The sequence below is a fragment of the Protopterus annectens genome, chromosome 1.part1, assembly GCF_019279795.1.
Source record: "Protopterus annectens isolate FY-2018-M chromosome 1.part1, PAN1.0, whole genome shotgun sequence".
Taxonomy (NCBI): Eukaryota; Metazoa; Chordata; order Ceratodontiformes; family Protopteridae; genus Protopterus; species Protopterus annectens.
The window spans coordinates 1,555,489,886-1,555,516,137 of NC_056726.1; the positions used below are offsets into that span (position 1 = coordinate 1,555,489,886).

Here is a 26,252-nt window from a genome sequence, read left to right on the forward strand (position 1 = left end):
TCCAATTCTTGGAAAAAAAACATATGCAGACCTGGTTTCTGGTATATGTAAAGCAAAACCTAATTCTTGGAAAAAACATATAATCTATATGACATAAAAGGCACTCCTAAAGGACCCACCTGCATGCCACTCAATAAACTGAGGCAGCCTGCTGCTGATGCACTTATCCTACAACACTGGAAGGCTCCCCAAAAATCATTAGAGGAAGGAAAGGTGATCATAGTGGTGGACAGGAAGGAAAGAACACCCTTCAAATTAGGAGCTCAGTAAAATTCTCCATCAAAAAGGCTGAGAATAAGGAATAACAAGTGTCCACTGAAGAATCCTGAATATCCTAAACTGTAGAAGGCAACATGCTGAAAAAAACACGGAATGGAGGCCTGAAGAGCCTACTAAATGCATACTTATCAGCCAAAGCAGCCAAGGCAAAAACTGGAAAGTGCAGGATCAAAAAAAGAAGTTAAGTCTTACCATAATGTTCCATCTGTACTGCTGATCCTCGTTTAGTCATTACATATGGGTATCAGTTCCGACCTCGGTACCAAGCCAGCCATCTTCCAAGCTCCCGTCAGCTTCAAACTCTAGAGCTAAAACTCTTACCCAGAATTCCCCTCTCCCTGTTACCTTCCCCTCTCCCTGTTACCTTAGATTTAGTTTGCAAGTCAAAAGAAGGGAGAGGCTACCTCTAGTCAAATGACCTAAAAGAACCAGATGGTGAGATCCACTAGAAGCCACAGGAGGGGGAAGGAGGGAGGGTCGTAATGACTGAACGAGGATCAACAATACAGATAGAACGTTATGGTAAGACATAACTTCTTTATCTGATATTGTTAATCCTCATTCATTCCTTACATATGGGACAGAGTCCCCAGCTACCTCTATTCCTGGGAGTCTCTCATGGAAGGACATTCCTGAGCACCATAGAGCCAAAAGATGCGCTTCCCCTGGAGGCCAAATCTAATTTGTAATGATTGATGAAGGTATGAAGCATAGCCCAAGTTGCAGCTGCACAGATATCATGTAAAGAAGCTCTGGCATGGAAGGCAGCAAAAAATTGCCACCGACCTTGTCGAATGAGCCTTTATGGTAGTTGGCAATGGAATATTACGTTGTGTATAAATGAAGGTCATACAGTCTTTCAACCATCTAGCCAATGTGACCTTAGCAACAGCACATCCTAATCTAGGTCCATTATACGCCAAAAATAACTGGACTGATTTACGAGAGGCCTTAGTCCTGTTCAAGTAGAAGCAAATTTGCCTGTGAATATCTATGGTATGTAGGCAATACTCTCCTTTGTTTGAATGATTGGGGAAGAAAACTGGCAATTCAATGGTTTGATTAATGGACATTTCAGAGATCACTTTTGGCAGAAAGGAAGGATTAGTTCTCAATGACACTCTATCTCTATGAAAAATCAAGTATGGACTCTTGATGCATAAGGCTTGAAGCTCAGAGATACGTCTGGCAGAAGTAATGGCGACCAAAAACAAGGTTTTCCATGACATATATTTGAGGTCGCAAGAAGAAGCTGGTTCGAAAGGTGGCATTGTCAGAGCTTGTAGAACTAATGACAGTTCCCATGGTTGAACAGGTTCTCTAAAAGGGGGCTTCAAATGATTCACACCTTTTATGAAGGTCTTGCATAATTTGTGTGACATAAGAGAGGGGTCTTGGGCACCCTCGTGGAAATTAGATACTGCAGCCAAATTAACTCTAATGGTAGAGGCTGACAGACCTGATTGAAATAGGTCGGTTAGATACTCTAGTACTATCGACACTGGTGCTGAAAAGGGAACTACTTGCTTTTCTTTCAGCCAACAGGTAAATCTTTTCCACTTGCTTAGATAAGTAATTCTAGTGGAAGACTTATGAGATGCAATAAAAATGTCCCGTACTGGCAAAGTAAGATCATTCTGCCTGGCAATCAAGGGAATTGGAGGAGCCAAGCTGTAAGCGTCAGGCTGTCCAAGTTGAAATGAATCAGATTCTGCGGATGGGAGATCAACCCCAGGATTGAATAGAGAATCCATGGTTGATCTAGCAGGTGAGGCCAAAGGGAGGGGAACCAAATCTGACGAGGCCAATATGGTGTTATGAGGATCACCTTGCTCTTCAACCGGCGGGCTTTCTTCAGAAACTGGGGAATGAGGGGGAGAGGTGGAAATGCATAAAGAAGACCCGAGGGCCAATCGTGGACTAGAGCATCCCTGGGTGACTGTCCCAGAGGGGGAATCAGGGCGAAGTAGTTGCTGCATTTGTAGTTGGTCAGGGATACAAAGAGGTCGCAGCAAGGAAGGCCCCAGCGGTGGAAGATCTCCGTCGCTATCAAGGGATTCAGGGACCACTCGTGAGGTTGTAGAATGCCCCTGCTTAGTCTGTCTGCTATCGTGTTGGAACTCCCGGGAATGTGCGTTGCTAGAAGAAAACGGTTGATGGCCATCGCCCATTGCCATATCCTCATGGCCTCTTGATAGAAAAGAAGGAAATCAGAAAGAATACCAGCAATGGTACAAGAAATACCCGAAGGTAAGGAGGAAAAGGGGTTTACCAACGATGGTAAAGAAGAAAATACCTCGCGGTAAAAAGGATGAAGGGGATTGAAAAAATTCAAGAAGGGATAGTCGCTAAATGTGATAAGGTAAGAGAAAACAATTTAGTAACTTTTCTGAGAGAAAAAGTTGTTTTAGACTAGTATGAAAACAAAATAATGTACTAAGCTCAAGAGAAGTAGCTTGACATGACCGAATGGCGATGCGGCAAACGAAATCTGAGGTAACAGGGAGAGGGAAATTCTGGGTAAGAGTTTTAGCTTGAGAGTTTGTAGCTGATGCGAGCTGGAAGATGGTCGGCTTGGTTTCGAGGTCAGAACCGATACCCATACGTAAGGAATGAATGAGGATTAACAATATCAGGTTGGATGTTCATCAGGCAAGACTTTAACAAGGAACCCCAGAAAACCAAGAAATATAAAACATTCAGGACTAAACATGTGCTGTAAAACTGAAAGAAGAAAAACAATGAAACCCAACAAACTAGTTTAAGTCCTAACCAACTAGCTTAAGTCCAGAAGAAGGGGGAAATACTGCTAGGAAAGGAAATCACTTAAATGGCTGCTTACCAAAAAAGCATTCCCAGAGGAACGAGAAGGTGCCAACAATAATTTAAAAAAGCAAAAGAAACATACAAACAGCAAAGAAAGTTGCCAACCTATATTCAACTTAGAAATCAAAGGGGGAAAAAAGCACTTCCAGAAATGAAAAACGTATCCAAATCATGTGGAGCTGTAAGGATTTGACCAAATGCATTCAAAGGGGAAAGAAACTGGAAAGTGCAGAAAGTACAGTTGTGTACACTTACCATAAATGTAGATGTTTGAATGTATTCACTGTTGCAGTCATTACATTTGGGTAATCTGCTGGCAGGTTGCCCTCAGTCGGCCTGAATAACAAAGTCTTGGGTCCTGCATCGGTTGCTGTCTCCTCTTCCATGACGTCAGGTCATCAGGGGTATAAAACATGCAGCCGACGCCATTTTATTCAGTTTTTCTTGCCCCAGATGTCAGGTGCCCCCCAAATTGGGAGCAAAAAAAAATATGTGTATATATATATATATATATATATATATATATATATATATATATATATAAACAGCAATATATGTAAATGCACTTTTAGCAGCATAAACTTTACCTTCATCTAAAAGCAAATACACCACAAAGGCTTTAGAGTATAGTGAAGGAAAGAAGTTATAGAAAAGGGGGATGGCGGGTGGGTAACCCAGACTGCAACAGTGAATACACTCAAACATCTACATTTATGGTAAGTGTACACAACTGTACTATGTTCTTCGTGTTTCACTATTGCAGCCATTACATTTGGGTAGAATCCCAAAGCTATGGATGGGAGGATGGAACTAAATAGCATTAGGAGCGGCTATAAGGCCCTGCAGAACTGCAGTGGCAAAGCCTGCCCTGGATTTGGAGAAGAGAGGCAAATGATAATGCTTTGTGAAGGTATTAACAGAGCACCAAGTAGCAGCTACTAGAATGTCTTTGGTTGGAACTCCTCTGAGAGAGGCTGCTGAGGTACAGGCAGCCCTGGTGCAATGTGACCTGATTCCCTTGGGCACACGTTTACCATGGTGCAAATAGCAGAAACTAATGCAGTGGCTTATCCACTTAGAAATAGTTTGCTTTGATACAGCCTTCCCCTCTGATCCTGAAGCAAATGCCACCAGTAGTTGCTCAGACTTTCTTAGAGATTTGGTCCTGCTTAAGTAGAATCTTAGTTGTCTGTGTACATCCAGTGAATGCAGAATCTGCTCCCCCTTGTTCTGCGGATTTGGGTAAAATGTTGGCAGGTGAATTGTTTGGTTAAGAGCCACACTTGATACCACCTTAAGCATAAAGGAAGGACTGGTCCTGAGGGACACCCTGTCTGGGTAAAAAGTAATAAAAGGCTCCACAGCCATGAGAGCCTGTAGTTCTGAAACCCGTCTTGCTGAAGTGATTGCCAAAAGGAAAGCTGTTTTCCAAGATAAAAATTTTATATCCGCAGTAGCTGCTGGTTCAAAAGGAGGCAGGGTGAGATTTTCCAGCACAAAACGGAGGTCCCATGCAGGAGTTGGTGATCTTCTGGGAGGCCTTAAATTTTTGGCCCCTCTAAGATACTGTTTTAGCAGAGGATGAGAAAAGATGGTAGGCTCCGTGTTGTAATGAGCCGAGATGGCAGAGGCATGGATTTTTATTGAAGAAAAAGATAGGCCCTTGTCAAGCATCTCAGTCAAGTATTGTAAAATCTGAGGGATACTTGGTTTTGCTGTGTCTGTTCCTTGTGCTTGGTTCCAAGCACAGAATCTCTTCCATTTATCAGCATAAGATTTTCTAGTACTAGGCCTTCTGGCTTCCAAAATGACATCCACCACAGATTTACTGAGAGGTGTTTGAATAATTAAATGATCGGCCACGCTGCAAGGTTCAGAGTTTGGAGCTGAGTGTGCAGAATTTGATTGTTCTGCTGAGACAGTAGATGAGGTATTTGAGGCAAGTACCAAGGAGAGAGTTGAAACATATTCCTTAGAATTGGGTACCTGTGCTGGCGAAGCCAGTCCGGAGCAATTAGGATCATTTTTGTTTTTTCCTGTCTGACCTTTAGTAAGACCTTGGAGAGAAGAGGCAGAGGGGGAAAGGCATAGACTGAAAGGATTTTGCAACTGAAGGATGGGGCATCTACTTTCCATGCTTGTCTGTGATAAGTCCTTTTGCAGAATTTGTCCAGTTGATAATTTTGGGGGGAGGCAATAGATCTATGTCTCGGCTCCCCCATTTCTGTGTTACCATGCTGAAGATTTGTGGATCCAGTTTCCACTCGCGTGGGTCCATAAGATTTCTGCTTAGGTCATCTGCCAGAGTATTTTGTTTTCCTGGCAGGAATTGAGCTTGAAGATGTACTTGGTAAGTCAAGGCTGTGTTCTACAATGCCATGGCTAGTCTGCAAAGCGGGTAGGAATGTGTACCCCCCCCTGCTTGTTTATGTACCACATAACCGTGGTGTTGTCCGTCTTTATCAGTAGTTGTCCTGGATGAAGTACGTCCTTGAAGGCTGTCAGAGCATTCTGAACAGCTAGCATCTCTTTCTGGTTGATATGCAGATGCATTTGTTTTGGGCTCTATATGCCCTGAATGCATCTCCCCGCCAGGTGGGCCCCCCAAGCATAGTCCGATGCGTCTGTAGTAAGGGTTTGGGTGGCAGGGGGTAGAGTGAATGACAGTACTTGTTTTCGTGACATGTCTCTGTCCACCAAAGAAACTCCTGTTGTAGGCAAGGAATGAGAGAAATCATTGTTTCCAGACTGTGACAATGTTGACTCCATAAACTTTTTAGGTACCATTGAAGTTTCCTCATATGCAGTCTTGCATATGGAATTAGTAGAATGCAGGATGCCATGAACCCCAAAGCCTGCAGAATTTGTCTTGCAGATAACTGGGTTTTTGTTGCCATCTGTTTGAAGTATATTGTCAGTTGCCTTTGTTTGTCTGGCGTAAGGTAAGCCATCTGGGCAGTTGTATTCAAGCTTGCACCCAGGAATGTAATTATTAGAGAGGGTACCAATTGTGATTTCTTTTCGTTTATTGTGTACCCTAGGCATGTTAGAAGCCTTTTTACAAATGCCAGATGTTGAAGAAGAATGTCCTTGTTCTCTGCTTGAATGAGACAGTCGTCCAGGTAAGGATACATTTGTATGCTTCTTTGTCTACAGAATGCAATTACTGGTGCCAGGCACTTTGTAAAGACCCTGGGCACAGTAGATAAGCCAAAGGGCAGTGCAGAGACTTGGTAATGCAAAAAACCTGCCTTGAAGCAGAAGTATCTTCTGCACGATTCCCTTATTGGGATATGCAGGTATGCCTCTTTTAAGTCTAGAGTCTCTAACCAAGCGTTCTTGCCCAGCATAGGCAGTAGCTGTTGTAAAGTCAGCATTTTGAATTTTGGAATGTCCAGGAACGTGTTCAAAATTGATAAGTCCAGTACTGGACGCCAGGCATTGTCTTTTCTGGGTACCAGGAACAGTCTTGAGTAAAAACCTTGTCCTTTTTCCTGTTCTGGTACTGGTTGAATAGCCCCCATATCTATGAGGGACGTAACTTGTTTCTGAGCCTCTGCCCATTGATTTTGTGGCAGATCTGGCCAACTGTTTGACATGGGCAAAGTATGGAAATTAAATCTGTACCCCTGGGATACTATGTTTAATACCCACTTGTCCTGGGTAATTAACTGCCAATTTTGAGCATGAAGTGCTAATTTTCCTCCTAAGGGGGCTGCCAAAAGATAAGTGCTTGATGAAGGTAGAGGGAAGTCATTGAGACTGCTTACTGTAGGGTTGTGCTTTGTTTCCTTGAGATTTGGAGGTGGAGGCACCCCATTGCTTTGACCTGTAAGAACCCTGTGATTGGTATCTAGAGCCTTTTGAGTGCCTGGATTTGCCTTGAGAGGCTCTGTTGGACACAGGAAAGGACCAATTTTTAGTAGGCCAGTGCCTACTGAACCTGGGTGGCTGCACTTGTAAGAAATCTTTTACAGTTTGCACAGATTTAGCTTTGTCTTCCATTTTCTTTAAAACCTCTTCTGCCTTATTACCAAACAGAGTATCATGCTGTAAAGGGGCATCCAACAATTTAGATTTAACATGATCAGGCAGATTTTGCTCCTTTAGCCAGGCATGCCTTCTAATTACAGATCCAGTAACTGCGGCCCTGCAAGAGGCCTCCAAGGAATCAAAACAACATTGCAAAGTATGCTTTCCAACCTGTTCTGCTGCATGCAGTAACTCCTGTAATTCTTTATTTTCCACACAATCAGAAATCAATATCATTTTCTTTTTCAATAAGTCCATAACAAGCTGTTGATATTTAAGCATATGAAACTGGCAGTTTAAGGCCCTAATTGCCAAGGTTGCAGACGGGTAAACCTTCTTTCCCCATCTATCCAGCGCCCTGGAATCTCCATCAGAGGGGGTAGGATTTTTGGCTGTAGAGGCCTTTACACCTTTGGGGTCCTGTGAGATAGTCTCAGGATCAGCAGCAGGATTTTTTAATAGAAATTTGTGGGAGTCAGGAACCCTGTAATATATGTCTGGCTTACTAGGAGCCAGAGGTAGGGAATCAGGAGCCATGCTTGATTTTGCATCATCAACAATGTCTAATACAGGAGGTATAGCCAAAGGCCTATGCTGAGGAAGAAGGAAATCCCTAAGCCTCCTTTTTGATTCACAGAAATCCTGACTCTCCCAATGAAAATGTTCCCTTAAAGTATGAAAGGTTTCACCAAAAGAATAATCCTCAGGAGGAGATGCAGATGGGATGGATTCTTCTGCATCTGAATCCTCATAGGATGGAACAGAAAATTCCTGATCAGAAGAGGAATCAGAAGAAATGGAAACCTGATCTGAAGATTCATAATCAGTGTCTTGCCTAGGCCTCTTAGCGGGGGGGGGGGGGACCCCTGATCAAGGTAATTAAGTCCTCAGCCATTTTGATCTGTTTTTTAGGCATAGGGGCCTGCGCACGTGACTCATGAGTCGGGCTTTTAGCCTTAGAAGATGTTTTTGATCTTGTTTTTGAAGCTGGAGTCAGTTTTATATAAAAATGTTGAGACCTGAAAACACCCTCAGAAGCTGGTGCCTGCTCAGCGGCTCCGGACCCATCCAAGGGAGACATCCACGGGTTCAATACTCTGAGAATCTCGCGGCATACCAAACTCTGCATGGGTCTCAGTAGAGGTCTGCTACTCAAATGTAGCGGGTATCAGTGGCTGGGAAAGCGCCTCCCTGAGTACCGGCGAACCGGCGAATGGCCTAGGAGAAGCTTTTTTGTCGGTTTTGGACCTCGACGGTCTGTCTCTTTTTCTTTGCGTTTTTTGTGAACTCCAGTAGTCGGATTGCTAACCGATGACATTTCAGGGTAATTAAATCTGGATCCAAAATATTCTGAAGCAAAAATATACCAACGTTTAATAGTGCGTTGGTTAAATCTAGCACAAAACCGACAGCAAGGCACATTATGATCTGGACCTAGGCAAGGAATACAGTACAAATGAAAATCCTTATGAGGTATTTACTTCCCACAAGTAATGCAATTATTAACTTTTACTGGCATCGGTAAGGAGCAAGAAAAAGTTTCCCCAACGGGGTACTTAGCTTAAGTTGAAGACTTCGGTTCTGAAACTCGAATGTGAAAATTTCAGGAGTTGGCGGACCGGCACTTGCGAACTGCTTCTGCTTCGGGCACCGCGCGGCAAGAAAGACTGAATAAGATGGCGTCGGCTGCATGTTTTATACCCCTGACGACCTGATGTCATGGAACAGGAGACAGCAACCGACGCAGGACCCAAGACTTTGTTATTCAGGCTGACTGAAGGCAACCTGCCAGCAGATTACCCAAATGTAATGACTGCAACAGTGAAACACGAAGAACATCTGTTGCAGGAATCATGGGAAAGGGAAGTTAAATCCATCAAGCAAAGCAAGCATGGAACACCTGAGTCCTGTGAGTTAATCAAGACCAATTCTCCTTAGCAAATCCTTTGTCCCACTCATTCATGAATGAACACATATCAAATGAAAATCAAAGGGTAAAACTTTCAATGTATATACAGGCATTAGTATGATTACCACCGAAGTAAAAACATAGCAAATACGAACTCAGACTTTCTTGCATGTAACTGTTTTTGCTTACTTTGGGGGACACAGCACTTCCTCAAGGAATTCTTCTATTTTGTTAACATCTGTTTTCACCTCACCATTGAAAGTGATGAAAGGAGGATGTGTTCCTGGAGCTAAATTCTGCAGATCAGCAGGTTTTCTATAGCCAAAGACAAAAGAAAGAGAGAGAGACAAAGACAGAAATTGTTACTAATATATAGTTACACAGTCTTCACTATGAACATGTTTCACACTAGTAACTAACAAGAAGGCTACATCCTATCCTAGCTATATGCTGACCTGCACACTGAGTAACTGTGGCATTAAAAATAAACTGGTGCAAACAAATCCTGTTGATGCGTCTCACTAGTCTAACCCAAGTCTTATTCAAGTCTATTAGAAGTACATGCAGAAAATAAGTATCTGTAACAACCAACACCCGATGGAACAATTAAGTGTTGGAAACTACAGAAAGTGTTTAATCACTTTTACCTAGTGTGTGTGTGTGTGTGTGTGTGTGTGTGTGTGTGTGTGTATATATATATATATATATATATATATATATATATATATATATATATATATATATATATATGCATATATATATATATATATATATATATATATATATATATATATATATATATATATATAGATATATATATATATATATAGATATATATATATATATATATACACATATATATATCTATATACACATAAATATAGGTCTACTTTACATGGTCGACTGTTCAGAAAGTTGACTTTCATATGACCAAGACCATATGATCGACTTTCGAAAAGCCGACTATGTAAACTAAACACATAAAACACAACAAACACTTACCTTAAACTGCCTCCCACACTCCCCATAATGTAAATATACCAACTCCGAAATCCCACTACAGTGCAGAAGGAAATGTTCCTATTCCGCACTGTACGGAGACAGCGGTTCCCCATGGTCGGCTTTTCGAAAGTCGATCATATGGTCTCAGCAATATGAAAGTCAACTTTCTGAAAAGTCGACCATGTGAAGGAGACCCATATGTATATATGTGTATATAACTCCTACTGAAATGGATAGTGTTGTTAATGCAGTATCTTGGGTGGGGGTCTGAACTGCCTTACACTTATGGTATCTGTGTGTTTTGTCTGTGGAGTAGATGTGTTAGTGCTACTGTTGGTGAAATCACGAGGTCATGGATACATGATTAGTCTGGTGACAGAGGTACATGATTCTAAGTCTGTGTTTATCTTTTTTTATGTATGGCTACAGCTGTACCTATAGCAGGTATGTTTTCTGTACATTATTTATTACTGCTGTATGTTTTTCTGGTGGTAGCACTTTAAAGTGTTATTCAATGCAGTGATAATTATTTTAGTCTTTTGTATGGCATCAAAGTATATGCACATCTCTGATGTACTGTTTGGATGTATTAAACAAATGGTATACATTTCTTTGAAATGTTCAGTGCTTGCTCATGCATGTTTTGTATGGGGTTGTTAGTTTGTTCTGTGACAAAATTCTATGGATGACAAGCAAGAGGGAACTTCCCCTGAGTTTGCAGCCACTGGCAAAACTGGGAGGACTTACTGATATGTGAAGTCCCAAAGGGGGAAACAGTTACTGACAAAGGATGGCTATGTTTACGCATGGGAACATCAGGTGCAGGGGAAAAGATGTTGGGCATGCCATCATAAGCACAGCAATAAATGTAGTGGAAGAGCAATTACTCTGTTTACTTCTACAGGAAAGAAGTGCTTCAAAGCTGCTCTCACATTCATTTACCAGACCCAGCAGAAATATGTGCCGAGTTGGGTGAAGGCATTGCAGTCCATTGATTACCTTTCTGAAATGATTACAGACGCTTTTGCTGATATTACTGAAGAGAATACTTTGTTGTTGCCAGGCTTTGGGGGTATGTGCCAGATGGTGAACAGACTGAGATTGACTAATATATGACAAGGGAGGAGTGCAATGGGTACAGTAACTGATCTCATTCATGATAACTCACTTCTTCACTGTGGCACCTCTGTGTGATGAGAAAGCAGGAGTGAGTATACTTTTAACTATGGTAGATAAAGTGCAGTTGTGTAAAATCTTACCAGTAGATGTCTAAATAAATCACTGTTGCGGTATTGATAACATATGGAAAGCATCCTGCCAAGGACACCACATCTGTCCAGTAAACCAAAAGCATGGGCACCATCCTCTCACACTATCCTTCTACTTGGTGATCCAGGAGCATGGAAGCTTGCTGGTAGACAGGGGACAGGGGTATGACGTATGATGTTTTTCAGGACTTTCATGCTCCAGACAAAGAGAAATGAGGAAAACAAGAGAGAGGGAAACACAGACATATCAGTAAAGAGGGGGAGGTGTAGGACCACCTTGACCAAGAGAGGGGAGAATATAAATGAAAACGGGAAGGAGAGAATAAGGGTGCAAACACTGCAACAGTCATCTATTTGGACGTCTGCTGTTATGGTAAGTTCTCACACAGATGTTCTATGTCCTTCATTTGATCATTGCTACAGCACTGCTCACATATGGGATGATTCCCAAAGCTTTTAGATTGTTTAGCAGGAGGACTGAGGTATGGAATTGGAGTCTAGCATTCCTTGGGGAACTGATCTAGAAAAACTGGCTGTACAGAAAGGATCAGTTTTATAGGGTTCTGTGAAGGTGTGTATGGAATACCAAGTGGCTACTTCTAAAATGGTTCTTGAGTCCAAGCCTTTGAAAAATGCAGAAGAAGAAGCAACAGCCCAGGTAAAATGAGCTTTCACCTGGCATGGAACAGATTTCATAACAAAAAGATATAACCAAATAAATCTATCTGGACATAGTCTGTTCTGAGACAGGGCAACCAAGCTTTTTATCCTGATAGGAGATAAAAAGCTGATCAAATTTTCTTATTGTCTTAGTTCTAACCAAACAGGAACTGAGTTGTCTATGAACATCAAACAGGTGTAGAATTATTTTTTCCTTATTCTGGGTGTTAGGAAAGAAGATGGACAAGTTAATAGACTGCTTCAAAAATATTTTTGACAACTTTTGACATAAAAGTACTACTAGTCCTCAGGAATACCTTGTCCTTGTGAAGGATCAGAACTGGAAGGTAAGACATACGAGTTTGTAGCTCTAACACTCTTGAGTGAGTCAAAGATGCCCTGTATCTTTGGAAGCTGGCCAGGTGTTGTATTCTTGTCAGGATGTAAGCCATATACTGAAGGCTACTCAGCAGTGATCATTTGAATGTATACTGTTATGGTAACTTTAAATATACAACTGCATTTTCCTCAACACCAAAGGAGAAAGGGGCTATACTCAAGCCTTTTACTGGTTCCAAGAAAGGAGAGAAGTTGGAGGCCAGTTTTGAATTAATCAGTTCTCATCACTTTCTTAGCTGTGCCAAAATTCAAAATATTAATTCATCAGTCAGTTCTTCCAATTTTCTTTCTACCAGCTTTCCTAGTGACCCTTTTCCCCGAGAATGCTTATATTTATATTCCCTTTCATACAGATGTGAGAAGTTGCTTAAGACTTTGTGCCTTACAATCTAATTTTCAGTTTTCTGCTTGGCCTTTTTGTCATTCTGTAACCACAAAGGTATGTACAAAATGCCTAGCCCCTGTCATAGTCTTCTGCAGGCTCCAGAGTATACACATGTACCCTTAACTGGACAATTTTCTTCTTCAGTCTACTTCAAGATGTAAGCTCCTTCAGGATATTAAATTTATCATGGATCTCTTCCTTCATCTAGGTTTCACTCTAAACTTGGAAAAAAAACTGTCCTTCTGCTGTCTCAGAAATCTAGGCTTTCTAAGGTGCCACCTAAATGCTCTCTCTCTCTCTCTGAAATTATTTCTCCCTCAAACATAATTCAGTTTGATTTCCTCCTACAATTCTCTCCTTTGTTGAGACTTGATCTCTGCAAGGGAGATACTGAGATCCCTAGGATATATGACTTTAACCATACAAATAATTCCTTTTTCCAGTTTACATATGAAGAATATTCTGTGTCATCTCAAATCAGACTGGACACAACACTGCCACCCCTTGGTCTTCCCACTTCCTGTCTTTCCCTTCATAAAGATGAAACTTCTGTGGTGGATCATCCAAATATGACTCAGTCCTGGAGTGCCCTTTGTGGTTTACTCCCCATTCCAGGAAATCTCCACAGGTGCTTCAGGCCCGGCTTCCATGTTCCAAGAATATCAGAGTCCAGAGTGTATGGTCAAGTCAGGACAGGAACAGTCACATAAACGTCAAGGAAATGAAGGTCCTGATCCTTGCTCTGCTTTGGTCTCCAGGGACCCTTTGAATCCTAACAGACAATGCCACTGTAATGTGGCACATCAACAAACAATGAAGAACAAAATCTTATTTGTGTAGACTGACAATGTCAATATGAGAAGTAAGTGTGTAACAGTGTCTTTCTTCAGGCGGTTTATATATCCACAGAGATGAACAAAGTAGCAGATTATTTTAGCAGATGCAGATTCAGGGCAGACCCTCTTGAATGCATTGACAAAGAAGACTTCCTGCAGATTATTCATCAGTGGGGTATTCACCAAATAGATCTGTTTTCCTCTACTCTGAACAGACGGCTTAGACTGTCTTAACAGTGTATTGGAAAGGGATATTCCCTTATGTCTTCCCTCCCTTTCATCTGATTCTAAAGGGTCTTCTTAAAATCAAGAAGGACAAGCCAGAGATGATATTGGTGACCCTCTTTTTGGCCTAGACAACACTGGTTCTCCCTTCTTCTTTCATTTGTCCAAGGGCAATCATCACAAGTTACCCCTCAAGATGGACTTAATCAAAAAACAGAAGAGCACTCTGTCATCCAGATCTGCAAACCCTAAATCTAACAATTTGGATGATAGGATTTTAATTCTAGGTATGACAGGAGTTTAGAAAACTCAATAAAATATTTTATATTTCCAAATGGAAAAGCGTTTCTATTTTGTGCCAAAAGAAGGACCAGGACTCTTCATCAAATGTGTATCCCTACTATTCTTTCTTATCTGTATGAGCTGCTCAATGCTGGACTGACATATTCTTTTGTAAAAGCACATTTGTTAACCATCTCTACGTGTTTATCCACACATCCACTTCTCTCTGCAAGTTTTAAAGTCAAGCAATTTCTTAAAGGTATCATTCACATCAGACTTCAAAGAAAATGTGCTCTTCCTCCTTGAGATCTGAATTATGTCCTGGAAAAGTTAACTTTTTCTCCATTTTAACTTACTTCTTTCGCCTCTTAAATTTTACACTCGGACGACAGTCTTAATGAGCTGCCTAAAAACATAGGAACATAGGTTTGAGTGCCAAGCCCTTTACAGCTTCCATGCCAAGTGATAGGGAGGCTGAGCCCTGAAAGGACATAGCTAGGAGTGAAAATACATACACATATACACATCCTGGCATAATAAAAAAAACAAAGGGGGATGGATGGAGAAAGTGGCTACTGAAGAAGTGACCAGTTACTCATTTCTTGTCTGGGTAGAAGAAAGGACAGCCTGTGTCAAAACAGGCCATTTCCGAATGGTTATCTAAGGCTATTAGTTTTTGTTATAATCACTGTAACAAATCTATTCCAAGCAGGGTAAAGGCCCATTCTACCAGGGCCTTTGCTTCATCTACGGCTTTTTCAAAATGGCTGGATACTGGAAGTATTCTAGAATCTGCTATTCGATCCTAATTACATACTTTTACAAAGCACTATAAGCTTGATTCCTTCTCTACATCCAGGTCAGGCTTTGCTAGGACCATTATCCAGAGGCTCCTGGACTCTTCTCCTTCCACCTTCCAAATGCAGTTGTTGTTGTTGTTGTGTCTTTCGGCTTTTCTCGGTGAGGGGTCGCCACAGCGGAACTCCGGTCCGCTAATGATTGGCAGTAGATTTTTATGTGCCGAGTTGCCAGCCCTGATGCACAACCTTCAACGAAGGTACGCCCATTCACACATGTCTTCACACAGAAGACGGTCTAGCTGAGAATCGAACAGGACAACGTCTTACTGTAATTACCCATATAGCTAAGGCTGCAGCACCGATCAATATAATGAACACAGTACAGTTGTATACATAGACGTACCATACCAGTAGATGCTCAAATGATCACTTCTCTAGTAACTGCTTCCTCTAACCACCCCCCACCCCCCACCCCGTTTTTTTGGTGTCTTTTTTATGTCAGTGCGTGGGCATTTATTTTTTTCCTATCCCTAGCATTGTCCTTTCAGTGCTCACCCTCCCTATCTCTGTTGGCAGGAAAGCTCTGAAGGGCTTGGTGCCCAAGCTTGTCTTTTAGTCAGTTCAGCTCAAGCTGCTGGGTGGTTTGGGTGTGTGGTAGTGCCTTGAAGATTCGAAAGTTGGCCAGCTGTTGTACCCTTGACAGGATATAACCCATATGGCTAAGGCTACTGCAGTGGGGGTAGCCATGGAGCAGAGCAGCAATTTTTGCTTATTTGGATTATGTTATGTGTAAAGATTGTATATTCTGTGATTTCAGCCTGTATGTCCTCCGTGTGTTTGCTAGGGTTTTCTATGGATGCTCTGGTTTCTACTCACAGTCCAAAGAAATGTCGTAGGTGACCTGGACACACTGAAATGGCTATACGTGTGAGTGCACATGCATATGCGGTATGGAAGCACAAACGAGGCAGGACGAGCCACCCAGTACAGTTAAACTGGATTCAGATGGTGATCACTGTTGATGTGACACCTCTATCCCATGTGCGAAAATGGTGATAAGATGATGATAGAAGGATGGATGGATAATGAGAGTATACGGTGAATAGCACACTCTAGTTGATCCACCAAAGACAATTTCAGGGAGTGTCAAAGTTGTGAACATATGCTGTTGTCACCCCCCCCCCAAAAAAAAAAAAACTCAAACTATTTCTGCAGGGAGACAGCTCCCCTCCACCACCTCTCTGGGGGGACGGCCCACTATCACCCATACCTCTATATACATACTCCACTATCAAAATAGTGAAATAAATGGCTAACTCTAGTGGCAATGAAAGTGGCTTTCAGCAAACTTACGTCATGGTATCAGTACTCACCAAGAACTGACATGCTCCTATGAATAATATGCAAAAGGAAAATAAATAAAACTTGCACCTTTGCTCTGATCTGCAAAATCTGAATAAACTGATAAAAAGTTTGCTTATTATTGAAAAAGGGACCTCATAAGTGTCGCATGCAATGCTTTTCATGGCACTAAATGCAAACCATATTTTTGAGCAGTCAAAACTAGAAGCTGTGTACATTTAATATGCCATCAAGAAAGTGCAGCTCTTTAGATTCCTATTTTACATTTTATCAGCACTAGAGATGTTCCAAACTGCTGCTGCCAGGTAACCAAAATTCTAGAAGTTGCTGTAAATGTAAGTGATGAACTACTAGTGTGGTGGATAAACAAAGGAACAACATGATAAAAGATTAACGTCTGTTTAGAAATTTAAATTTCAAGCTAAACAAAAGTAAATGCATAAACTACAATTGTGCACACTTACCATAAATGTAGCTGTTCGAGTATATTCACTGTGGAAGTCATCACATTTGGGTTATCCCTGCTAGAGTAGCCCTCAGCCGGCCCGAATACCAGAGGCTTAGTATTTCTGCATCAGTTGCTGTCGATTCAGGACTGACGTCAGGTCGTCAGTAGTATAAATTAAGGCAGCCGACGCCATTACATCAGTTTTTCTTGACCTAACCTGTCAGGAGCCCCCAAGTAGGAGCCAGGTTCTGGTGGAAGAACACCACCAGTAGAAAGTAATTATCAATATGTCCCTTGTAAGGGAAAAGAAGAAAGGGGGATGGAGGGAGGAAAACCAGGACTGCAACAGTGAATACACTTGAACATCTACATTTATGGTAAATGTACACAACTGTACTATGTTCTTCGTGTTTCACTGTTGCAGTCATCACATTTGGGTTGATTCCCAAAGCTGAGGAAATGGGTGGAGGCAGTTAAAAATTAGGGGCTGGCTAGGATGCCATGCAAGACTGCAGAGGAAAACCCTGACCTGGATTTGGAGAAGAGAGGCAGGTGGTAATGCTTGGTAAAAGTGTGAACAGATGTCCATGTGGCAGCCTCCAGGATGTCCCTGGTGGGGACTCCTCTGAGGAAAGCTGCAGAGGTGGAGGCTGCTCTGGTGGAGTGAGTACTAACCCCCTGGGGGGAGGCATTCCATGTTGTTTGTAGCAGAAATGGATGCAGTGTGCTATCCATTTGGATATAGTTTGTTTGGAGATGGCTTTGCCTTCTGCCCCTGTAGCAAAGCTAACCAGAAATTAATCTGACTTTCTGAAGGATTTAGTCCTGTCTAGATAGAATCCGAGCTGTCTGTGCACATCTAGAGAGTGCAGAATCATTTCCCCCTTGTTCTGGGGATTAGGAAAAAAGGTGGGCAAGGTGAGCTTTTCCAATACAAAGTTAAGGCCCCAAGCTGGGATTGGTGCCCTTCTGGGTGGCCGCAAGTTGCTAGCCCCTCTTAGGAACTGTTTGACCAAAAGGTGTGAGAAAAGGGGCTGCTCAGTGGGAAAAAGAGCAGAAATAGCAGAGGCATGAATTTTTATAGAAGAGAAAGAGACGTCACTGTGTAGTAGGTCAGCTAAGTAATCCAGGATGAGAGGTGGGAGGGCCGTGCTGTATTGGCTCTCTTAGCCTGGATCCAGGTGCAGAACCTTTTCCCTTTGTCAGCATAAGACTTTCTAATGCTAGGGCATCTGGTCTCATGGATAACATCTATAACCTGTTTACTGAGGTTAGCAGATTGGTTCGGGGTTAGGGAATAAGCCAAGCTGCCAAACTGAGTCTCTGCAATTGGGGATGCATGAATTCCCCTTCGCTTTGAGTCAAGAGGTTTGGAATCTGAGGAAGATGCCATGGTGGCTGTGGGGACAGGCTGCACAGCAAGGGGTACCAGTGCTGGTGAGGACAGTCTGGAGCTATAAGAATGGTCATTGGTTTTTCCTCCTTTATTCTGAGCAGTACCCTAGGGATGAGAGGTAGTGGAGGAAATGCATAGACTGATAGACTGACCCAGGAGAAGGACAGGACATCCACTTTCCAAGCCATGCAGTGATGCTCCCTGGTGCAGAATTTGCTGTGCTAATGGTTGGTGTGGGAGACAAAGAGGTCAAACTTCGGGGTCCCCCATTTCTGAGTTTTTAGGTTGAAAGTTCTTCTGTTGAGCTGCCACTCATGTGGGTCCACAAGATTTTTGCTCAATTGGTCTGCCAGAGAGTTGAGAGAGCCTTGTAGGAATTGCGCTAACAGGTGCAGTTGCATGGCAGATGCTGTGCGCCAAAGGGTGATGGCCAGCCTGCATAGAGGGTAGGAATGAGTCCCTCCCTACTTGTTGATATACCACATCCCAGTGGTGTTGTCTGTTTTGATCAGGAGAGCCCCTGGAGAGATAAGGAGTTTGAAATCTATCAAGGCATACTGCACAGCCGTCATCTCTTTCTGGTTGATGTGCAGAGGGATTTGCTGTGGGCTCCATTGGCCCTGTATGCACCTGCCATCCAGTTGTGCACCCCAGGCATAGTCTGATGCATCTGTGGTGAGGTTCTGGGCGGCGGGGGGTGGTGAGAAAGACAGTCCCTTGTTGTGGGAGCATGCTGTTGCCCACCAAACAAAATCTTTTCTGAGGCAAGGAATTATAGGTAAAAGAGTTTCCAGGTCTTGACAGTGTTGACACCAAAAACTTTTTGGATACCACTGCAGTTTCCTCATATGCAGTCTAGCATATGGAATGAGTATTATGCAAGATGCCATGAACCCCAGAGCTTGCAGGATCTTCCTTGCAGATAAATGGGGCCTGGTGGCTAGTTGAGAGAAGTAGGCTGTCAGGAAAATTTGTTTTTCTGGTGTAAGGAATGCCATCTGGGATGCTGTGTCCGGTTTTGTTCCCAGAAAGATAATCCTTTGGGTGGGCACCTGTTTGGATTTCATTTCGTTGACGGTGTACCCTAGGGAGGTTAGTAGGGTCTTTACAAAGGCCAGATGCTTGAGCAGCTTTTCCTGGCTGTCTGTGAAAACTCTGGGACCAGTAGATAAGCCAAAGGGAAGTGCAGAGAACTGAAAGTGTTGAGATCCTGCCCTGAAATGGAGATATTTCCTGCATGATTCCCTGATAGGAATGTGGAGGTAGGCCTCTTTTAGATTTAGGGTGGCTAGCCAATCGTCCCTGGAGAGCATGGGTAGCAGCTGCTGGAGGGTGAGCATTTTGAATTTTGGGATCACCAGGAAGGTGTTTAGAATGCTTTTAAGCATTTGAGACTGAGGCAAGGAAGCAGGTGCCTGAGAGTGGGTTGTCAGTTTCTTAGGTGTGGTTCGTACCCTGGGCCTTAGACACTCGGTACCTGTCTGGTTTTCTGGTTGCAGGAGGGGAGGGTGTCAGGAGTCAAGCTGGATTCCAGGAAAACATCCTTCACAACATCCAGGACTGGGGGGATGGCCAAGGGTCTGTGCTGTGGAAGATCTAGGAATTCCCCGAGTCTCTGTTTAGACTGCGGGTAGTCTTGACTCTCCCATTGGAAATGCTCCCTTAAGGTATGCAGGGTTTTCCCAAAGGAAAATCCTCTGGGGGAGAGGCTGAAGGGATGGAATCCTCTGCATCAGAATCCTCATAAGTACAGAGGGGTTCCATGTCTTCATATTCAGATGCATCAGAGTCATTTGACTCTTGTTCAGACAAAACTACAGGGGACAGACCTCTTTTCTTCTTGGAGTGGGTAGCTTGGCTTCCCCTGATCAGAATGATAAGGTATTCTGCCATTTTAAGCATTTGAGACTGAGGCAAGGAAGCAGGTGCCTGAGAGTGGGTTGTCGGTTTCTTAGGTGTGGTTCGTACCCTGGGCCTTAGACACTCGGTCATTTTTGAAAGAACGGTAGCCGCGAAAGAAGACGTCGGTTTGGGTCAAGAAACGGTAGTGCGAAGGACTTCCTCGGAAGCCGGTGCTTGCTCAGCGGCTCCGGACCCATCCAAGGTAGAGACGACCGCAGGATCCTTAGTCAAAAAGGAGTTTTGCAGCATACCGGACTCCGAAAGGGTCTCGGTAGCCGCCTGCGAATCCAGAGAAGCGGGTATCAGGGACTGCAAAAGCACCTCACTGAGGACCAGAGAACTGACGACTAGCTTAACTGAAGCATCGTCGGTAGGTTTAGACCTGTGCGGTCTGGCTTTATCTTTACGTTTTTTTGAAAGATCTGCTGTCAGATGGCTTACCAAAGCCATATCAAAATTCGAGGACTGTAAGTGAAAATATCTGGCTACAATAAGGGCCCGACGACGTATAGTTCTGGCATTGAATAAAGCACAGAAGAGACAACGGGGGACGTCGGGTGTGGGCCTAAACAAGTGACGCAGTAAGAATGGAAGTCTCGGTGTGTTATTTGCTTTCCACAGGTAAGACAATTATTAATTTTTTCTGACATCGGTTAGTGCAAGAAAAAAGGATCCCCAACAGGGTACTTAGCTTTAGAAGACTTCAACTTCAGTTTGGTAGACGAAACTCAGGTGGCAGCCGACCAGCACTCATGCAAACTGCTTCTGCTTTGGGCTCCATGGCAAGAAAGACTGTTGAAATGGCATCGGCTGCCATACTTTACACTACTGACGACCTGACGTCAGTCCTGAAGCGACAGCAACCGACGCAGAAATACTAAGCCTCTGGCATTCGAGCCGACCGAGGGCTACCCTGGCAGGGATAACCCAAATGTGATGACTGCAACAGTGAAACACGAAGAACATCACCATATTGACAAGTCTGAAACACAGGGAGTCAAAATCTAAAACAGCCAGAAAAATAAAGCAAATAACTGTGCAAGAACTAAGGTTAGAATATAAACATGCACTACAGAGATATCTACAAATGATGCAGAATCTTGTAAAGTCTGTACTTAAACTACATCTGAGACTATTTCTAAACTAGGCTTCCAGCAAAGTTGTAGATTTATTTTATTTTTTAACCAGAGTAGAAAGCAGATGAATTGGTACCATTTTAGGCAAAGTCCAGGGAATACAAACTTATGTCAAATGAAATTAACCATTGAGAAGAGTTAGCAACTACAAAACAAGTAAAGCATTTGAGTCAAGAAGCCTGAGAATAGAGTTGTGAAATGTAAAGAGATTTAATATGCTCCAGTATTAAAATGCTATTCAGATATGCAAGCAAGCCAATTCTACTGCAATTACATTGCAAGTCAGAGTGGTAGAGGATGTGCAATCTTACAGAACAGCCAGCTGTATATCGGTTACAGAAAAAAATATATGCTCGAGTATTTATTCATTATTTTCATCTATTTGCCATTTGATAACCAGGTAGGTAGGCTGAATCAAAGAAAGTTTTCACCCCTCCCCCCCCCGAGGCCGGCCTCAGAGGCATACAAGAGAAATATCCACCGAATCATGTATCTACAGTATACAATACAAATTGGTACAATGTAACAGATACAGAAAATGAGCAGGATTGACGGATTTATGACACACCATATATACGTAAAAGAGAACAACTGATAAGAAATAATATCGATGTGTTCTAAAAGTCAACATGTAATACAGAAGTTTCAAAAATATTTACATATTTATAACTGTGTGGTTGACAGCTAGACTGATTCTTGAGAAAGATGTCCCTAGGGAGTAGTTTACAAGGGGATTCTTATAACAGTCAATGATTGATGGAGGCATATCAAACTAATATGCATCTAACACTTTTTGAAAGAAAACATACATTAGTGTGTTTTAACTCACCATAACAGTAGAAGTTCAAGCAGATCACAGTTGCAGTAGCCTAAACCATATGGGTTTACAGTCTGCCAAGGATATGATAACTGGTCAGCATACAAAGCTTTAGGGCACCTTCCATACTTCCTAACTGCTGAACAGTTTAAAGAGAACAGTATAAATGCAGTGGTTACTGCAACAGATCTTCAGAGCTTTCTTGCCTTGCAGCAAAGGAGGCTAGAGCCGTGCCCTTCAGATATAGGTTACAGGAAAATGTAAATAAAAATATCCACTCCCTAGCAAAAAACATAACAGAAAAAAGAAGGGAGTGTTCCCTAAATCAACAGTGATCTATCTGAATAGCTACAGTTATGGTAAGTTAACTTATGTTACTATGTTCATCATTAGATCTGTTACAGTAGCTTAAGCTGTATCGTTACCAGAACTTAGAAAGAAAGGGAGGAAGAAGGATCAGACTCCAGGAGCCCCAGGAGAATAGTCCTACCACAACCTGACTGGGATTTGAAAAAAGAATCTAGTTTGTAATATTTTGTAAAAGTACAGACAGAGGTCCACACTGTTTCATGTACAAAACTTCTAAAGTCCACCCCTTTCCAAAAATCTACACAAGAAGGCCGCAGATCTAGTAAAATGGGGCTGGGCTTTGCCTGGAAGAGATTTGTTATGGACAGTAACAAAAAAAAAAAAACAATAGCATGAGACAACCATTTGGATGATGTCTGATTTGATACTGGCTGTCCCTTTTTCTTACCTTCACAGAAAATAAAGTAGTCGATCCAAACTCCTGAAGGGTTCAGTACTGTCAATATAATATCTGACTAACCTGCACATCCAGAGTATATAAAATTATTTCTCCCCTATTGTTTGGTTCTGGAAAAAAAAAACACAAGGAGACAAATAGCTTGAATCAAAGAAAACTCTGAAACCACTTTAAATATTAATAAAGAATTTGTTCTTGAATTTGCCCTACCCTTATGAAAAATGAGATGTGTCACTCATTATAAGAGCTTGTAACAAAGACACTCTTGCAGAAGTCACAGCAATGAGAAACATTGCTTTCTAAGTTAAGAACTTCAATTCACCTCCTTGAGCTGATTCAAATGGAAAAAAAGTGTCTATTTCTCTAGAAAAAAATTAGATCCCAAGAGGAAGTCACCTGTTTGCTATGCGGACAGATATAACAACGGCTGTCAAGCCAATCGCAGCAAGCCGTCATTTGTCTGAGGCAGGTCAGCTTGGACTCAGGTTTCGGGGAGGGGGTGGAGAACAGGTAGGGTCAGGATAGGTAGGAGGGCTGAGGGGGACTGGGCTGTCCAGGGGAAGGGTTGAAAAAGCTGGGAACAAAGCAAATCAGTCTTTTCAACCTCTACCTTGGCAGTTTGTGTGATCAGCTTATCTGTGGATTACTGGTTTGTGTTTGAACTGCATGGGTGATCCAAGAACAAGGTAGGGGCCTTTTGTTTGTTTTTGATTTAATTACAGGCTTTAGTGGCATTTATCTGTACTATGTTTACTTAATAATGTAGGAAGCTTAGGGTAGTATGCTTAAAGACATGCAAACGTTTTTTCAGCAGATAAGTTGGGGTAATGTTGAATTGATTTGGTGTTACAATTGTATTTTGTTTTGCAGGCCTGTATTTCGATGCTACAAGCAAGGGTAGGAATTAAGGTTGTACTTGTAAAGTATTAAGTGGAAATTTGAACACCAGAAGGGTTTTGTAAGTACTTAACCAAGGATTTGCACTGACTGAATTTAAGTATAGTTAAAGAGAAATAATTAGGGCACATGCCCCTTGGAAGGCCTGGGGTTATACATGAGACACAGGAAGTGTTGTACAAGTTTAAAAAAAAGGGGGGTGATATGGTTGAGGCTTAGTTGCTAGCAGCTGAGGCCCACAGTTAGACACATGGCAGGACCTGTGAGCTGAGGCCAGCAGTTAGCCACAGGGCCTGGGGAGCTGCAGCTGGAAAGTAGCCACAAGGCACAGCATTTGGAGAGGATCATAAGTAGTTGAGGGCACTCAAGGGCAGTTTGCCTTAAACTATTTTATTTACATGGGACAACAATTTTTATCAAAGAAAAGGCTAGTTATGTTATTGTTGATGTTTAAAGACATTTTGGTTTAAGAGCATGTAGGCAGATTGCTTAAGTTACTATTTGATGTAATGGCTTTAGTTTGTGTAATTTTGTAACTCAAATCAGTTAGATTTTTGAATGCCTGGAGATTAGGTTACAAACAGGCTAGAGGGTAAAATATGTACTTGAAGGTATCAGACTAAATTACAGAATAGGTTTAAATTAATACTTCAAGTAGGGTTTACTATGGGATTAAAGCTCACTTAAGGCATGAAACAAAGGCACACATGCCTAAGTGTGGCCTGGGGTTTAGGGGTGAGATGCAAAAGGTTTTAGCAATAGCTGAAATTATTTTTCTTAGCAATCTAACAAACAATAGTGGTGGCCTGCAATTAATTAGATGGCTGGGGTCAATGAAGAATCACATGGCAAGGCTAGGGAGTTGAGGCCTGCTTGTATGCATAATGCAACATAAATCATGTTTGGTTCGCTAACTTGTTGTGCTTAATGCAAAAAAATCATGTCTGGTTAATTTCTTAGCAAAAAAAATGAAATTAATAATAAAAATAATAAACATAATTCAGATGAGTGGGTCATTAAAGTTAATCTAGGCATTATGGAATTTACAGCCATTTGCAGTTTGTAATGAATACATTGGGTAACTGTGGATAGAAAGGTTTGGCAAAAAGTGGAAACTTTTGTTCAGGACCACAAAGCCAGTGCTTACGTTTGATAACCCTGTGGATTTATCTGTTTATTTTACCTGCTAACTAACACATTACTAAACCTTGGTGGAGTGAAGAGCAGTTGGTTGGCTGGGATTCTGTGGCTAAGTAGCAGTATACTGCAACCATTTCAATTTTAGTGGTGTTGCTTTCTTTAAGGAAGTAGAAAAAGAAGGGCAGGAAGGCGGGGGGAGGTAATGGGTCAGTGCACAGAATTTCTTCAGGAAAGGATGAAATATTTCATATGAGGTCAATCACCACAAAGTGGCTTGGTGGAACAAAAAACATATTTAAAGCATTTTCACGTTTGAGAAAGCAGGATTATTTGTAAATGGGCAAAAGTTTCATTTTAGCTGCTAATTCAAGCTAAGATCTTAACCCATGGCTGTAAAGTTTGCAAGAGAAGAAAAACTAGCTTGTATTTGCTTCAAGCAGAAGGTTTTCTCATCCTCCACTTCCTGCAGTGTAATTAGGTTTTAAACAGATCAGATAACACTATGCACTTACAAAGGGGAAGAGGGGAAAGTTTTATGGCATTCCACTTACAGTTCTTAGGAGGAATGCTTTAAAGCCTTAGTAAAACCTTTGTAATTTTGGGCACTGTAAAGGCCCTTGAGTTGCAAAACTTCCGTACAGTCACTTTGTTAGCCCACATATTTTTGTAAGTTGACAGATGTGCAAATGCACTGTCTTGCTGTTAGATATCCACATCAGTTGGGTGGCAAGAATTCAGCAATACAAACACAAAAAAAAAGCTTAATCCGATAGAAAGAGGTAAATGATAATTCTGAGTACCCCAGAATTACTTGGAAATCTGGAGGCATGTGAAGATGTTAATAATAATAAAAATAAAATAAAGTTAATAAAAATAATCTTATTAACACTCCAACCGGTTTAATAATAAAAAATAATATTCCAGAATAATATTAACACTGATGATGATGACAATAATAATTCATCTATGGTGATAGCCAGAAGGTCCTCTGTCATTAGGTAGAGGTTGCAGCATTACTTTCTACTTGGTTTAAGAATTTTGGGCAAAAGCAAATAAATTTGTAAGCATTAATAAAATTCACTTAGAAAGTTGTTAGAGGACCACAGATGCTGTGACAGTGTGCATGTTCTGAGTATGGTGTGCATGTTCTGAGTATTTAAAAAAAGTCACGCGAGAATTCACTTCGGGTGTTGGCTGTGGTAGTTTACATGGTGTTATTATGCAGTGTCGTCATGCAGGCTATGTGGTTTAGCTTGTTGTGTAGTAAATAGCTACTCAGTAACAGCATATGTTAAGATAGTCAGCATTTTTTGAATCATTTTGCATGATTCTGCAGATATCTATTTCGAGATATTCAGGAAGATGGGTCAGGGCTATATACACTCTGACCTTCCCTCACCTTTTTATTAGCAACCAGATGAATAAATGTTGGCATGAAACAAAGTGGTTAAAACAAATAAATGACATTTCAGGTGTATGGTAACA

General features: G+C 41.9%; 1 protein-coding gene across 1 annotated transcript in view; it reads right to left on the minus strand.

The window, feature by feature from the left end:
- The window catches only part of CLIC4 (chloride intracellular channel 4), a 1,305,478-nt gene that overhangs the window by 577,669 nt on the left and 701,557 nt on the right, over positions 1-26,252 (minus strand). Inside the window, exon 3 of the mRNA XM_044083084.1 lies at positions 9,236-9,361. Coding sequence (XP_043939019.1) covers positions 9,236-9,361 — 126 coding nt within the window. The remainder of the gene's footprint in view (positions 1-9,235; positions 9,362-26,252) is intronic.